Genomic DNA, 16,791 nt, shown 5'->3' with positions numbered 1-16,791 from the left:
TTTTGTTCGAATGTTAGCAAAATTAATAAACCTTAGATGAATTAACCCTGAAAGAAGACAACAATGAACTAATAAAATGTAGAGATAAGATAACCATCACTAGAGAAAGTCCTGTAAGGTTGTTTTGAAGTGCATTGTCTGTAAGATAGGCCTCTGATGTAGTCAGCTGGTCAATCAGTCTGCTAGTCCACATATCTGCTCATAAAACTCATGTCTCTATTCAGACCATTTGTAGAGTATTTAAATTTAAGCCTAAGTTTGTATTCCCATTCTGTCCGCTCCTGCTGGGTCTTGAAATTACCCATAAGTACAGTGACGCTCAGATCCTTTATGCTGTGGCCATTATTGTTAAAGTGTGCTGCCCACCAGAAGATCAACACTGTTCTGATTGATATGAAATCTATGTGAGTTCATTCGCTGGCGCAGTGTCTGACCAGTTTTCCCTACATACAGTCCAGTGTTGGGGGCACCTTATGCACATGATTAGGTAGACCACATTAGCAGATTTGCATATGAACGAACATTGCTCTTAGTGGAATTCTGTGCTCACAGTCTTTGCATTTCATTGATACCAAAACTTTGAATAGAAAAACCTCTTCACATCGAGAGATATACTGTGCATTATAGCTCCAGAAACCTAATCATCTAGATAAAATCCAAAAGTGCACCCTGGGGTTTGAGGTCATAAATCTTTCTTTCAGTGTTAGAAGTGGCAAATTCCATGACCATTTAAATATCCATAAAAGTTCAAAGTGCTATCAGTTTGTTTCACAGCCTGGATGAAATCCAAATTAACAGTGTTGAATCCAAAACTTGACTATTAGCCAAATTCATCTTGTTCAACACATTTTCAAAGTTTTCCATTTGAGGCTGAGATGTGTGATCCCACTTTCACCCCATATTTTCAAAAGAGATTCTACCACCCCAGGCACTGCAGTGTTCTCTCCCTGCCTTCCAACTAACACTAAAGTAGTTTTAAGAACAAAACCCCAAAAATATCTGAACCTTTAGCAATTTTTGCTCCATTTCTTGCTTGCCACTGCAAAAATTCTCAATCAATGTAGGGACCTCAGCCAAAGAAACTGATTTCCACCAAATGCCTATAACATGGTCTCTTCTAAGAAAGGCGCCTCTGCTAAGTTTGAGAAATTCTTGAAGTGTTCCTTATATCTCCAGACAAACTTTGCATGCTTACCATTCTCCTTCTGCTCCTTTTGTAAATCTAGAAATTACAAAACAAAGATCGTGTTACACTTCTAAATGCTTTGTATCAGTTTAAAATAGTTTTTAATTAGTCCACAGTTCTTTAATGCATAAAACTGCTTTGATCACATTGATGAAAATCACAAAAATTATCTGAATCAGATAAACTGAGTCACTCAGTAACCAACCGAAAACACCCAGAGGTTTATTTTCAACAGAAATGTTATTCAGTGGAGTTTTATTAAGATTTCTTATATTCTATTGTGTGTTTGGTGTTATTAGATTACTTAAACTGATGTTTTATGAGTAAATACAAAATGTTAATAAATAATAACTGTAAAAATTTGGAAAAAAAACCAAATTTAACTAAACTGGAGTGGCATGGCTGATGTCAAGCTCAATAGAAACTATGAATAACCTACCACTGTTCTTTCTCACTAGTAAGTGTTCACACACAGTATTGTCCACTTGGACTAAATGTATTAATATCCAAATGTATAAAAAAAGATAAACATAAAACATTTTCTGTGTATTGCATTGCTGACAGACTCTTCAAGTCATCTAAAAGCTGAGCCCAGTTGGTTGTAGTTGTTTTAAATTGTGAAGGTAACATCTGTCCAGTCTGTGGTTAGTAGATGATACTTTCGACTCAGAGCCACGTGATTTTATCAACTTTCATTGTTTTATACTCACCTTCATTTAGTTTTTGATTATCAACACGTAGGTTGTCTAAAAGAAAGCAGAATACTTTTGTCATATTTTTAATTGCAGATGACACACACAAATAATAATAATACTAACAACAATAATTTATTTATAAAATATCATTTTTTCACTTTTATAAATCAAACAGTTATACAGATAGAAATAGATAAAAGTAACTGTAATCAGTTAAACCACATAAACTAAATAAATAACATAAACAGATCAAAGCAGCAAAACAAGAAAGTCCTATTAAAGTAAACTAAAAGGAAAATACAAAGAAAAGTTATTTCATGTACACTAAAGTGAAAGTCTATCCTTGTAACGTTCCTATAAGCCCTTTCACAACTTGAGATCAACAAACATTAAATGTCAATGTTTTCCAAAGCTTGTGTTGTACCAACAGAAGGCTACTGCTGTACATTTTTATTTTTTTAGAATTGCCTTATTGTACAAGCCAGTCCTAAAAATGGAATTACTTTTAATATGTTTGCTAAACCTCTAAACTCTTTAAACACAAGAACTTAAAAAATGGTTCCTGTTCACAAATGGACAGAATACATGTGATGCAATCCCGTTCTCACATCTTTATTAAAGTTCTTTTTAAGGTGCAGTTTTGTGCCAAGTCAGACACGCAATCACTGCAAATGGAAAATTCCAACACATGCAATATTTCAATGGCTAAAAAAACAAACAAAAAAATCACATGATCAATATGGCACTAAGAACACTACAATTACTTCTTCAATTCAGGCTTAACCTGGAATTCTTGGAGGCCAGTCTTAGACAACAGGTTTCCCTTTTCCTGCCTCTTTTGTCAATCAGAAGATTCATATTTTGTCAGTTTTTGGTATTAAAAGGTTTTTCATCCTCCTTCTTATTTCTTCTTCTATATTGCTTATAAATGTAAGTGCCATGCTGCCAACATACAGAGAAGGATCCAGTAAAGTTTTCCACTTTATTTACTTCATGTTAGTATTTATCACTCCCTGCAGAAGTTTTGCATGCTCCGATGCAGCAATTTATAGACTTTCCTACTTACTCTAAAGGCCATACTCTTGATCTTATTTGTTGCTCTGGTGTTACTCCTTGTAATTGTACAGCAGGTGACCTGTCGACATCTGATCACAAACTGGTGTCTTTTAACGACTTAATATTACCTAAATCAAATCTTTTCTGTTCTATCTCATTTCACAATATTATGAATATTGATTTAATTGCCTTCTCCAATGGAGTCGACAGCCAACTCAATAGTGACAATTTATTTACCCCAGATGAACTAGCTTGACCACTATAACATTGGATTATGCAGCCTTTTAGATAATGTTGCTCCTCTGAAAACCCCGACTGTCTCTTTCATCTAGTCTGCCCCCTGGCTCACCCTTGAGCTTTGCCAACTTAAAGCTAAGGGCCGACGTTTGGAGCACCTTTATAAAAAGATGGGCCTTGCTGTCCATAAGATTATCTATGATGAGCACATGCACGTATGTAAGGATGCTTTCCCTGCAGCAAAAACTACATATTATGCAACACTAACTTGGTCTGCTGAAGGGAATACTAGGGCTTCATTTTCAACTGTAAGCAACATCCTACAACCACCTGACATTCTTCGACCTCAATTTTACTGCACTGATCAATGTAACTCTTTTATGATCTTTTTTAATATGAAGATTAGAAATATCCTCCAGCAGTTGAGTAGTTTAGGAAATTCCATACATGGAGCATTTTATGATCCCCTTCCTTCTTTGCTTACTAGTTTTAAACTCCCAACTGTGGAGGAAATATTTGGTATCATTAATAAATCCAGGCCCTGTCTGCTGGATCCAGTTCCTACTTTTTTGGTTAAATATTCTTTATCTTCTCTTTCCCCTAAAACAATTACAGAAGAAAGTAGGGTGAAATTACACCTTTAACTGGCTAACTAAATAGATTACAAATGCAAGCTTTCGAGGCAGCTAAGGCCCCTTCATTAGGCAAGGTGTAACAAAGGAACTGAAAAATATTCGAGCTTATATTGGGACAGCAAAGTGATTTTTTTCTTTCATCTTAACAGCCTTTTGTTCGAATGTTAGCAAAATTAATAAACCTTAGATGAATTAACCCTGAAAGAAGACAACAATGAACTAATAAAATGTAGAGATAAGATAACCATCACTAGAGAAAGTCCTGTAAGGTTGTTTTGAAGTGCATTGTCTGTAAGATAGGCCTCTGATGTAGTCAGCTGGTCAATCAGTCTGCTAATCCACATATCTGCTCATAAAACTCTTGTCTCTATTCAGACCATTTGTAGAGTATTGAATTTAAGCCTAAGTTTGTATTCCCATTCTGTCCGCTCCTGCTGGGTCTTGAAATTACCCATAAGTACAGTGACGCTCAGATCCTTTATGCTGTGGCCATTATTGTTAAAGTGTGCTGCCCACCAGAAGATCAACACTGTTCTGATTGATATGAAATCTATGTGAGTTCATTCGCTGGCAGTGTCTGACCAGTTTTCCCTACATACAGTCCAGTGTTGGGGGCACCTTATGCACATGATTAGGTAGACCACATTAGCAGATTTGCATATGAACGAACATTGCTCTTAGTGGAATTCTGTGCTCACAGTCTTTGCATTTCATTGATACCAAAACTTTGAATAGAAAAACCTCTTCACATCGAGAGATATACTGTGCATTATAGCTCCAGAAACCTAATCATCTAGATAAAATCCAAAAGTGCACCCTGGGGTTTGAGGTCATAAATCTTTCTTTCAGTGTTAGAAGTGGCAAATTCCATGACCATTTAAATATCCATAAAAGTTCAAAGTGCTATCAGTTTGTTTCACAGCCTGGATGAAATCCAAATTAACAGTGTTGAATCCAAAACTTGACTATTAGCCAAATTCATCTTGTTCAACACATTTTCAAAGTTTTCCATTTGAGGCTGAGATGTGTGATCCCACTTTCACCCCATATTTTCAAAAAGAGATTCTACCACCCCAGGCACTGCAGTGTTCTCTCCCTGCCTTCCAACTAACACTAAAGTAGTTTTAAGAACAAAACCCCAAAAATATCTGAACCTTTAGCAATTTTTGCTCCATTTCTTGCTTGCCACTGCAAAAATTCTCAATCAATGTAGGGACCTCAGCCAAAGAAACTGATTTCCACCAAATGCCTATAACATGGTCTCTTCTAAGAAAGGCGCCTCTGCTAAGTTTGAGAAATTCTTGAAGTGTTCCTTATATCTCCAGACAAACTTTGCATGCTTACCATTCTCCTTCTGCTCCTTTTGTAAATCTAGAAATTACAAAACAAAGATCGTGTTACACTTCTAAATGCTTTGTATCAGTTTAAAATAGTTTTTAATTAGTCCACAATTCTTTAATGCATAAAACTGCTTTGATCACATTGATGAAAATCACAAAAATATCTGAATCAGATAAACTGAGTCACTCAGTAACCAACCGAAAACACCCAGAGGTTTATTTTCAACAGAAATGTTATTCAGTGGAGTTTTATTAAGATTTCTTATATTCTATTGTGTGTTTGGTGTTATTAGATTACTTAAACTGATGTTTTATGAGTAAATACAAAATGTTAATAAATAATAACTGTAAAAATTTGGAAAAAAAAACCAAATTTAACTAAACTGGAGTGGCATGGCTGATGTCAAGCTCAATAGAAACTATGAATAACCTACCACTGTTCTTTCTCACTAGTAAGTGTTCACACACAGTATTGTCCACTTGGACTAAATGTATTAATATCCAAATGTATAAAAAAAGATAAACATAAAACATTTTCTGTGTATTGCATTGCTGACAGACTCTTCAAGTCATCTAAAAGCTGAGCCCAGTTGGTTGTAGTTGTTTTAAATTGTGAAGGTAACATCTGTCCAGTCTGTGGTTAGTAGATGATACTTTCGACTCAGAGCCACGTGATTTTATCAACTTTCATTGTTTTATACTCACCTTCATTTAGTTTTTGATTATCAACACGTAGGTTGTCTAAAGAAAGCAGAAAACTTTTGTCATATTTTTAATTGCAGATGACACACAAAAATAATAATAATACTAACAACAATAATTTATTTATAAAATATCATTTTTCACTTTTATAAATCAAACAGTTATACAGATAGAAATAGATAAAAGTAACTGTAATCAGTTAAACCACATAAACTAAATAAATAACATAAACAGATCAAAGCAGCAAAACAAGAAAGTCCTATTAAAGTAAACTAAAAGGAAAATACAAAGAAAAGTTATTTCATGTACACTAAAGTGAAAGTCTATCCTTGTAACGTTCCTAAAGGCCCTTTCACAACTTGAGATCAACAAACATTAAATGTCAATGTTTTCCAAAGCTTGTGTTGTACCAACAGAAGGCTACTGCTGTACATTTTTATTTTTTTAGAATTGCCTTATTGTACAAGCCAGTCCTAAAAATGGATTTACTTTTAATATGTTTGCTAAACCTCTAAACTCTTTAAACACAAGAACTTAAAAAATGGTTCCTGTTCACAAATGGACAGAATACATGTGATGCAATCCCGTTCTCACATCTTTATTAAAGTTCTTTTTAAGGTGCAGTTTTGTGCCAAGTCAGACACGCAATCACTGCAAATGGAAAATTCCAACACATGCAATATTTCAATGGCTAAAAAAACAAACAAAAAAATCACATGATCAATATGGCACTAAGAACACTACAATTACTTCTTCAATTCAGGCTTAACCTGGAATTCTTGGAGGCCAGTCTTAGACAACAGGTTTTCTTTTTCCTGCCTCTTTTTGTCAATCAGAAGATTCATATTTTGTCAGTTTTTCGGTATTAAAAGGTTTTTCATCCTCCTTCTTATTTCTTCTTCTATATTGCTTATAAATGTAAGTGCCATGCTGCCAACATACAGAGGAGGATCCAGTAAAGTTTTCCACTTTATTTACTTCATGTTAGTATTTATCACTCCCTGCAGAAGTTTTGCATGCTCCGATGCAGCAATTTATAGACTTTCCTACTTACTCTAAAGGCCATACTCTTGATCTTATTTGTTGCTCTGGTGTTACTCCTTGTAATTGTACAGCAGGTGACCTGTCGACATCTGATCACAAACTGGTGTCTTTTAACGCCGACTTAATATTACCTAAATCAAATCTTTTCTGTTCTATCTCATTTCACAATATTATGAATATTGATTTAATTGCCTTCTCCAATGGAGTCGACAGCCAACTCAATAGTGACAATTTATTTACCCCAGATGAACTAGCTTGACCACTATAACATTGGATTATGCAGCCTTTTAGATAATGTTGCTCCTCTGAAAACCCCGACTGTCTCTTTCATCTAGTCTGCCCCCTGGCTCACCCTTGAGCTTTGCCAACTTAAAGCTAAGGGCCGACGTTTGGAGCACCTTTATAAAAAGATGGGCCTTGCTGTCCATAAGATTATCTATGATGAGCACATGCACGTATGTAAGGATGCTTTCCTGCAGCAAAACTAAATATTATGCAACACTAACTTGGTCTGCTGAAGGGAATACTAGGGCTTCATTTTCAACTGTAAGCAACACCCTACAACCACCTGACATTCTTCGACCTCAATTTTACTGCACTGATCAATGTAACTCTTTTATGATCTTTTTTAATATGAAGATTAGAAATATCCTCCAGCAGTTGAGTAGTTTAGGAAATTCCATACATGGAGCATTTTATGATCCCCTTCCTTCTTTGCTTACTAGTTTTAAACTCCCAACTGTGGAGGAAATATTTGGTATCATTAATAAATCCAGGCCCTGTCTGCTGGATCCAGTTCCTACTTTTTTGGTTAAATATTCTTTATCTTCTCTTTCCCCTAAAACAATTACAGAAGAAAGTAGGGTGAAATTACACCTTTAACTGGCTAACTAAATAGATTACAAATGCAAGCTTTCGAGGCAGCTAAGGCCCCTTCATTAGGCAAGGTGTAACAAAGGAACTGAAAAATATTCGAGCTTATATTGGGACAGCAAAGTGATTTTTTCTTTCATCTTAACAACCTTTTTGTTCAAATGTTAGCAAAATTAATAAACCTTAGATGAATTAACCCTGAAAGAAGAGAACAATGAACTAATAAAATGTAGAGATAAGATAACCATCACTAGAGAAAGTCCTGTAAGGTTGTTTTGAAGTGCATTGTCTGTAAGATAGGCCTCTGATGTAGTCAGCTGGTCAATCAGTCTGCTAGTCCACATATCTGCTCATAAAACTCTTGTCTCTATTCAGACCATTTGTAGAGTATTGAATTTAAGCCTAAGTTTGTATTCCCATTCTGTCCGCTCCTGCTGGGTCTTGAAATTACCCATAAGTACAGTGACGCTCAGATCCTTTATGCTGTGGCCATTATTGTTAAAGTGTGCTGCCCACCAGAAGATCAACACTGTTCTGATTGATATGAAATCTATGTGAGTTCATTCGCTGGCGCAGTGTCTGACCAGTTTTCCCTACATACAGTCCAGTGTTGGGGGCACCTTATGCACATGATTAGGTAGACCATATTAGCAGATTTGCATATGAACGAACATTGCTCTTAGTGGAATTCTGTGCTCACAGTCTTTGCATTTCATTGATACCAAAACTTTGAATAGAAAAACCTCTTCACATCGAGAGATATACTGTGCATTATAGCTCCAGAAACCTAATCATCTAGATAAAATCCAAAAGTGCACCCTGGGGTTTGAGGTCATAAATCTTTCTTTCAGTGTTAGAAGTGGCAAATTACATGACCATTTAAATATCCATAAAAGTTCAAAGTGCTATCAGTCTGTTTCACAGCCTGGATGAAATCCAAATTAACAGTGTTGAATCCAAAACTTGACTATTAGCCAAATTCATCTTGTTCAACACATTTTCAAAGTTTTCCATTTGAGGCTGAGATGTGTGATCCCACTTTCACCCCATATTTTCAAAAAGAGATTCTACCACCCCAGGCACTGCAGTGTTCTCTCCCTGCCTTCCAACTAACACTAAAGTAGTTTTAAGAACAAAACCCCAAAAATATCTGGACCTTTAGCAATTCTTGCTCCATTTCTTGCTTGCCACTGCAAAAATTCTCAATCAATGTAGGGACCTCAGCCAAAGAAACTGATTTCCACCAAATGCCTATAACATGGTCTCTTCTAAGAAAGGCGCCTCTGCTAAGTTTGAGAAATTCTTGAAGTGTTCCTTATATCTCCAGACAAACTTTGCATGCTTACCATTCTCCTTCTGCTCCTTTTGTAAATCTAGAAATTACAAAACAAAGATTGTGTTACACTTCTAAATGCTTTGTATCAGTTTAAAATAGTTTTTAATTAGTCCACAGTTCTTTAATGCATAAAAACTGCTTTGATCACATTGATGAAAATCACAAAAATTATCTGAATCAGATAAACTGAGTCACTCAGTAACCAACCGAAAACACCCAGAGGTTTATTTTCAACAGAAATGTTATTCAGTGGAGTTTTATTAAGATTTCTTATATTCTATTGTGTGTTTGATGTTATTAGTTTACTTAAGCTGATGTTTTATGAGTAAATACAAAACGTTAATAAATAATAATTGTAAAATTTGGAAAAAAAAACCAAATTTAACTAAACTGGAGTGGCATGGCTGATGTCAAGCTCAATAGAAACTATGAATAACCTACCACTGTTCTTTCTCACTAGTAAGTGTTCACACACAGTATTGTCCACTTGGACTAAATGTATTAATATCCAAATGTATAAAAAAAGATAAACATAAAACATTTTCTGTGTATTGCATTGCTAACAGACTTTTCAAGTCATCTAAAAGCTGAGCCCAGTTGGTTGTAGTTGTTTTAAATTGTGAAGGTAACATCTGTCCAGTCTGTGGTTAGTAGATGATACTTTCGACTCAGAGCCACGTGATTTTATCAACTTTCATTGTTTTATACTCACCTTTATTCAAATTGTCTTTTTCATTACGTAATTTCTCTAGAAGAAATCAGAAAAGGTCATATTTTAAATTATAAATGTCATATCAAAACCATTATTTTTATTATTATTATTATTGTGGTTGTTGTTATTTAGAAAATATAATTATTGCACTTTTATAGATCAAAGAGCTACACTGATATAAACAGATTAAAAAGTAATAGTAATAAGTTATTACACTAAATAAATAACACAAACAGGTAACAGCATTAAGACAATAAAACTCTAATAAAGCGATGAAAAGTAAAATAAACTATCACCTTAACTCTCCTGTAAGCACTTTTCTCAATCTGTGCTCAATAAATGTGACATTTGTGTTTCAAACCTTTTGTGTGCACCAACTGAGTGTTACTACTGCACAGTTTTATTTTTTCCCGTTGACTTTTGTATAAGCCAGATCAGTTCCCCAATAAACAGGATTATTTACATGATTCTGCTGAAGCACTAAACTGTTTAAAAATAAGAACTTGAAAATGGATTCTAGTCCATAATGGACATAAGGTATGTGATGTGATAACATTAACACATTTTTATCAAAATTCTTTTTAATCCTTTTCATTTATGTCTTTTGTACCAAACTAGAAACTCAAGCACTGCAGCAGTACAACAGTTCTACAGCCAAGGGAAGATTTTAACTCAAAATGCAATATTTCTAACGTAAAAAAATAAAGAAAAACAAACATTGTCTTAGGCCCAGGATCAATATGGGACTTTATACACTAAAATATCTTTGAAATTCTTAACTTTATGTTTAACCTGAAGTGCTTCTTGGCCAGTCTAAGATAACAATTTTCATTTCCTTGCATCTTTGAGTCTTTTTAAAGTTGTCCGGTATTAAAAGTTTCTTCTTCTCCATTCTTATCTCTTCTTCTGGACAGCTTATCCATGCTATCTACTTGCTGAGCAGAGTCCAGAAAGAATTTTCACTTTGTTTTACTTTATTAGTACAAGCAGTCTGTAGCTGCTCACTCAAAACTTTCAAATGGTCCCATGTCAGATAACAATATAATCTATTTAGCATGGTCTGATGTACCACTGAATGCCTAATCCTTGTCAAGGAATGTACTGTTTCTATAGCAGGTTAGGTAAATCATCATTAATTGCACAAAACTACCTCAAATTGCTTCTTTTGACCCACAGTTGCTACAGTCTGAGTTTCTTTAAAACTACTGAGCTACTCGCCTTACAGTCAAGAATGAGCTCCACTCAACAAGGTCAAAGTATATCTTTTCAACTAATTGTTCCCGTGATTTGATTTTTTCCGGCATTACACAAAGTTTGTGAAATTAGGAGAGGACGAAGATGTAGAATGACTAGCTGACTCCTGCTTTTCCATTAACAGCATACTTGAAGGGCTGCCGTCACTACAGTACATCTATTACCCATTCTCTTGATTCTTGTTACCCTCATTCAGCACTTAATCTCCTAAACTTGAAGTTGATCCCGTTTATTGGAATACAGGCTTAATTTAAGATCTGAATGTCATTCCAATAGCAGTATGCTTTGCTGAGAAATATTTCAGTGTACATCAACGATCAGAGTTGGTGAAGTCAAAAAGGACAACACAATCCCTAATATGAATGCCTGTTGATACTTTCTAAGCCTCAGTTGAAACCTGACAATCCTAAACTGAAGAGGATGAGATGTTGGTGGAATTCAGCACTCACTCACCTCCTTGAATTTTTCTTGATACCAAAACTTTGGAATAAATTTTTTGCAAATACAGGGAACAAATGGTTGACTGATGAGTCTCCAGAAACCTAAAATTCCAGTATAAAATCCCAAAGGGCACCTGGGTTTGACATCATAAATCTTTTTTTTCAGTATTACAAATGGTAAACTTTCTGACCATCTACATATCCATACAAGGTCAAAGCACTTTTAGTCAGTTTTATACATATAATGAAATACAAACTGATCTTGCTGAATCTAAGATTCGACTTTTGACTAAATTCATCCTGTTCAGAACATTCCTTTTGAGACTGAGAAATGTGATCCCACTTTCTGCCCCCCTTTTCAAAAATGGAAACCACCTCCCCTGGCATTATAGTCTACTCTTCCTGCTTTCCAACTAACTGGTTTTAAAAACAACACCAGCAAAATATCTAGAACTTCAACAATTCTTGCTCCATTTGTTCCTTGCCACTGCCGTACTTCTCAGTCAATATAGTGACCTCAGCCAAAGAAACTGATTTCCACCAAATGCCTTTAACATGGTCTCTCTAAGAAAGGCATCTCTGCTAGGTTTGAGAGATTCTTGAAGTGTTCCTTACATCTCCAGACAATATCCTAAGGTGATGTCAGTCTTTCACACTTCTTACTAATCAGCCCATGTTACATTCTGTCTGCCCTTCCTCCGGTTACAGAAGGTTTACCAGAACTCACCTCATCCATAAAATTTTGTCCTAACTTTAAGATGTAGCTATTGTGAGGAAAAACAAACTTTGCATGCTTACCAATCTCCTTCTGCTCCTTTTGTAATTCTAGAAATTAGAAACAAAGATATTTATACATTTTTATCAAAATTCTTTTCATTTATGTCTTTTGTACCAAACTAGAAACTCAAGCATGTCAGCAGTACAACAGTTCTACAGCTAAGGGAAGATTTTAACTCAAAATGCAATATTTCTAATGTAAAAAAAAAATAAATAAATAAACACTGTCTTAGGCCCAGGATCAATATGGGACTTTATACACTAAAATATCGTTGAAATTCTTCACTTTATGTTTAACCTGAAGTGCTACTTTGCCAGTCTAAGACAATATTTTACACTTCCTTGCATCTTTGAGGCAATCAGAAGAATTCTTTTTTTAAAGTTGTCTGGAATTAAAAGTTTCCTCTTCTCCATTCTTATCTCTTCTTCTGGATAGCTTATCCATGCTGTCTACTTGCTGAGCAGGGTGCAGAAAGATTTTCACTTTGTTTTACTTTATTAGTACAAGCAATCTGTAGCTGCTCACACAAAACTTTCAAATAGTTCCATGGCACATAACAATATAATCTATTTAGCGTAGTCCGATGTATCACTGAATCTCTAATCCTTGTCAAGGCATGTACTGTTTCTATTGAAGGTTTCTTAGGTAAATCATCATTAATTGCAGAAAACTTCCTGAAATTGCTTCTTTTGATCCACAGTTGCTACAGTCTGAGTTTCGTTAAAACTACTGAGCTACTCACCTTACAGTCAAACATTAGCTCCACGCAACAAGGTCAAAGTATATCTTTTCAACCAATTGTTCCTGTGATTTGATTTTTTCCGGCATTACACACAGTTTGTGAAATTAGGTGAGGACGAAGATGTAGAATGTCTAGCTACTCGAGAACCTGACTCTTGCTTCTCCATTAACAGCATACTTGAAGGGCTGCTGTCGCTGATCTCGTTTATTGGAATACAGGCTTAATTTAAGATCTGAATGTCATTCCAATACCACTATGTTTTACATGATTAGAGTTGGTGAAGTCAAAAAGGACAACACAATCCCTAATATTTAAGCCTCTTGATACTTTCCAGGCCTCAGTTGTATCTTGACAATCCTAAACTGATGAGGATGAGATGTTGGTGGAATTCAGTACTCACCTTTCTTGAATTTTACTTGATACCAAAACCTTGGACAAAATTCCCTGCAAACACAGGGAGCAAATGGTTGACTGCTGAGTCTCCAGAAACCTAAAATTCCAGTATAAAATCTCAAAGTACACTCTGGGGTTTGAAGTCATACTTTCCACGCCATCTACATACCCTTAGAAGTTAAAAGCACTTTTAGTCTGTTACATACATAGAATGAAATACAAATTGATTTTGCTTAATCTAAGATTTGACTTTTGGCTAAATTGATCCTGTTCAAAACATTGCCGTATGTTTTCCTTTTGAAACTGATAAGTGTGATTCCACTTTCTGTCTCCCTTTTTAAAAATAGAAGTCACCTTCCTAAGCATTGCAGTGTACTCTCCCTGCTTTCCAACTGACTGGCTTTAAAAACAACACCCCAAAATATGCGGATCTTCAGCACTTCTTGCTCAATTCCTTCCTTGCCATTGTGTAAATTTTCAACCAATGTAGTTGACAACACCCATAGGAATACACTGACTTCCACCAGATGTCTTTGACGTGGCTTTTTGTAGGTGAGGTGTCTCTGCTATGTTCAGCAAATTCTTGAAATGCTCCTTTAACCTCCATTTGATATCTCAAGGTGAGGTCAGCCTTTCCACTCTCTTGTTAAACCAGCCAGCTTGACATCCTGCCTTCTGTTCTGGAGTTCACAAAAGTGTGCCAGAACTATCCATCCATCCATTATCCAACCTGCTATATCCTAACTACAGGGTCATGTGGGTCTGCTGGAGCCAATCCCAGCCAACACAGGGCGCAAGGCAGGAAACAAACTCCAGGCAGGGTGCCAGCTCACCGCAGAGAACTAACCACGTCTATATAAATATTGTTGTAAGCCCAAAATGAAGATTGTGAGGAAAAAAAAACCTGCTTACCTAATTCCTTATTCGTCTTTTGTAATTTTAGAAATTAGAAGCAAAGAAATTTACATTAAAAATGAAAAAGCATGTGTTACAGTTCTAAATGCTTTTTACCAAAACAGAATATTCTTTTAAGTGTGCAATTCTTTAAAGAATAAAGATGGCTTTGCTCACATTTATGAAAATCATAAAAATATCTGGATGAAAAATATTGGGACAATTTAGTTATTAGCCAACCAACCAAGCTTGATAGACTTAAAGGTTTCTTCTTCTTTGCCATACCTCTAAAGTTCTTATGGATTGTCAATTTGAAGAGCACTGTATCCAGTTAAACCATGGAAAGTGATGGCTATGAATGCCCAGGTGCCATCACTTCCTTTACAAACTGTGATAAAGATTGTAAGATGTAGTTCCTCCGATAAAAGAAACCTTTCATAATCGCAAATTTTCTGGCCCCATTTGGCTTCTAATTGAGAGATTGGTAGAGGTGAAAATGGTGGCTTTGGAGGCACAGAGATCAAGAGACCCTTTGAGTTAGTTGTTTTTTTTCTTGTAAACTTTGCACCTCATTATTTAAATGCTGGTTAAGAACACATAAGCAATGAGGGGTTCTGTATCTTATAAAGCAAATCAGTTAAAATGAATGCCAAACAAATGTCTTCTATTTTACAACAATAACTGGTAACTGATTAAGAAAGTGGCTGGACTGAAAAGCTGCTGCCACTGTTGACCTCCAGGATCTGAGTTTGACAGTCCTGGCATATTGAATACTGAACACACTGACTAAACCTTTTAAGGCAAAAAAGGTTTTTGTTGTTGTAATTTTTTATCTCACTTTGGAATTACAGTTTTTCGTCAGTTGCTAAGGTGTGTTCTGCAATACTGAAGTCACTTACTCAAAACTCTACACATAGTCACCATAGCATTAGTGTATGTGGGTTAAACTGTGAATTGTTTTATATTGCCTTCATAAGAAATGCATTCAATGACTAAATGCCTCAAAATTTATGGATATTTTCCTCACTCAAAATCCACCAACATCAAAACTTTACATTTTTAGAGGGCATTTTGCACATGCTTACATACTGTTGTCAAAACTATTAAACATACCTGTACATTCAAAACTATTACTACAATTTGTGACATCGCTATCAAGACCCCTGTGAAACAGATAGTAAAAATGTCATTATGTAAAATAAACAAACATCCAACAACAAAACACCTGGTTAGGTAACAGAAGTGGATACCTGATGCATTTGGTGTTTGTAATACAAATGAGGCCAAACACATCAGGTATCCATTCTAGCTGATTACCTAACCAGGTGTTTTGCTGTTAGCTGATCCCATTATCTTCCATATATAACAAGGTCATTTTTGGAATAACTTCCTTTGTGAACATGGACTTAGCAGAACAGCAAAATCAAATAGGAAAATGTGTTGCAAGATGAAGGAGAGGACAACCAAAGTGAGGAAGGCCAAGGTCACCTGTCACAGATGAATTTTTTTCAATTGCTAAGACAGATTCTGCAATACTGAAGTTGCTTTCTCAAAACTCTTCATACAGTCACCACAACATCAGCTTATGTGGGCCAAACTGTTAAGCATTTCCCTTTGCTCATAGAAATTGCATTCAGTGACTAAACAGTTAAAAATTCATGGATTCCTGTCTCACTCAAAATCCATTAACATCACAACATTACATTTGCAAAGGCCATTTTGCAAATGCCTACATACTGTCACCAAAACTCCTAATAAGACATTCAAAACTGAAATATGACAATTTGCTAAATTACTATCATGACCATTCTAAAATAGATTGTAAAAAACACATAATATAAACAAAATATCATCTTTGGAATGTCTGCTGTTGTAAGCATGGACCAAGCAGGTCAACAGAGAAGAGGAATTGTTGGAGAGAGAGGAAGAGGCCAACAAAGGCGAGGAAGAGCAAGGGCAAGGGCAGTGGTCACAGATGAAATAAAGCCTACAGTCATTGACCATGTTATCAATTATAGACTCTTGTACAGAAAGGCAGGGTTACGAGTGCAGCCAAATCTGTAGCGAACCACAGTCACATCAATCATAAGAATATTCCACCAAACCAGCAGGTTTGATGCAATCACCTGTAGTGTCAGAACTGATCATTACAGTTTGTGCTATATACAGTTGACTGACATGCATTGACTATTGATTTTTGTATTCACAGTAGGATACAAAGATTACCTTGCACAGGGATCAGAAGCAGAATTTGTAATAATGAGTAAGAAACTGTCTTTGCTGACATGGTCACTGCTAACAATGCCATATGACTCCATGAAATCCAGGACAGAGTTCTGGCAGACATCACAGTGTTTGACAATGTGACAAGTGTCAGCACAGCAACAATTGCCAGAGTGCTACAAAAGCATAAACTAACGATGAAGCTCTTATACACTGTCCCATTTGAAAGGAACAGTGTAGATGTGAAGGAA

General features: G+C 35.6%; 1 protein-coding gene across 4 annotated transcripts in view; it reads right to left on the bottom strand.

Annotated features, from left to right (window-relative positions):
* LOC120524674 (butyrophilin subfamily 2 member A2-like) overlaps positions 1 to 16,791 on the bottom strand; it is a 106,993-nt gene that overhangs the window by 30,234 nt on the left and 59,968 nt on the right. For 2 of the 4 annotated variants that reach the window (XM_039746497.1, XM_039746491.1), the window contains exons 10-16: positions 12,309 to 12,335; positions 9,817 to 9,852; positions 9,115 to 9,141; positions 5,855 to 5,890; positions 5,154 to 5,180; positions 1,897 to 1,932; positions 1,196 to 1,222 (exon numbers count right to left, since the gene is read on the bottom strand). In XM_039746497.1, the coding sequence (XP_039602431.1) occupies positions 1,196 to 1,222; positions 1,897 to 1,932; positions 5,154 to 5,180; positions 5,855 to 5,890; positions 9,115 to 9,141; positions 9,817 to 9,852; positions 12,309 to 12,335 (216 nt within the window). The remainder of the gene's footprint in view (positions 1 to 1,195; positions 1,223 to 1,896; positions 1,933 to 5,153; positions 5,181 to 5,854; positions 5,891 to 9,114; positions 9,142 to 9,816; positions 9,853 to 12,308; positions 12,336 to 16,791) is intronic. The other 2 variants (XM_039746510.1, XM_039746504.1) reach the window with 2 other exon arrangements.

The sequence above is a fragment of the Polypterus senegalus genome, chromosome 1 (genome assembly GCF_016835505.1).
Source record: "Polypterus senegalus isolate Bchr_013 chromosome 1, ASM1683550v1, whole genome shotgun sequence".
In the NCBI taxonomy this organism is placed as follows: domain Eukaryota; kingdom Metazoa; phylum Chordata; class Cladistia; order Polypteriformes; family Polypteridae; genus Polypterus; species Polypterus senegalus.
Note: the sequence above shows the minus strand (reverse complement) of the source record. Positions and strands in the feature narration are given on the sequence as shown.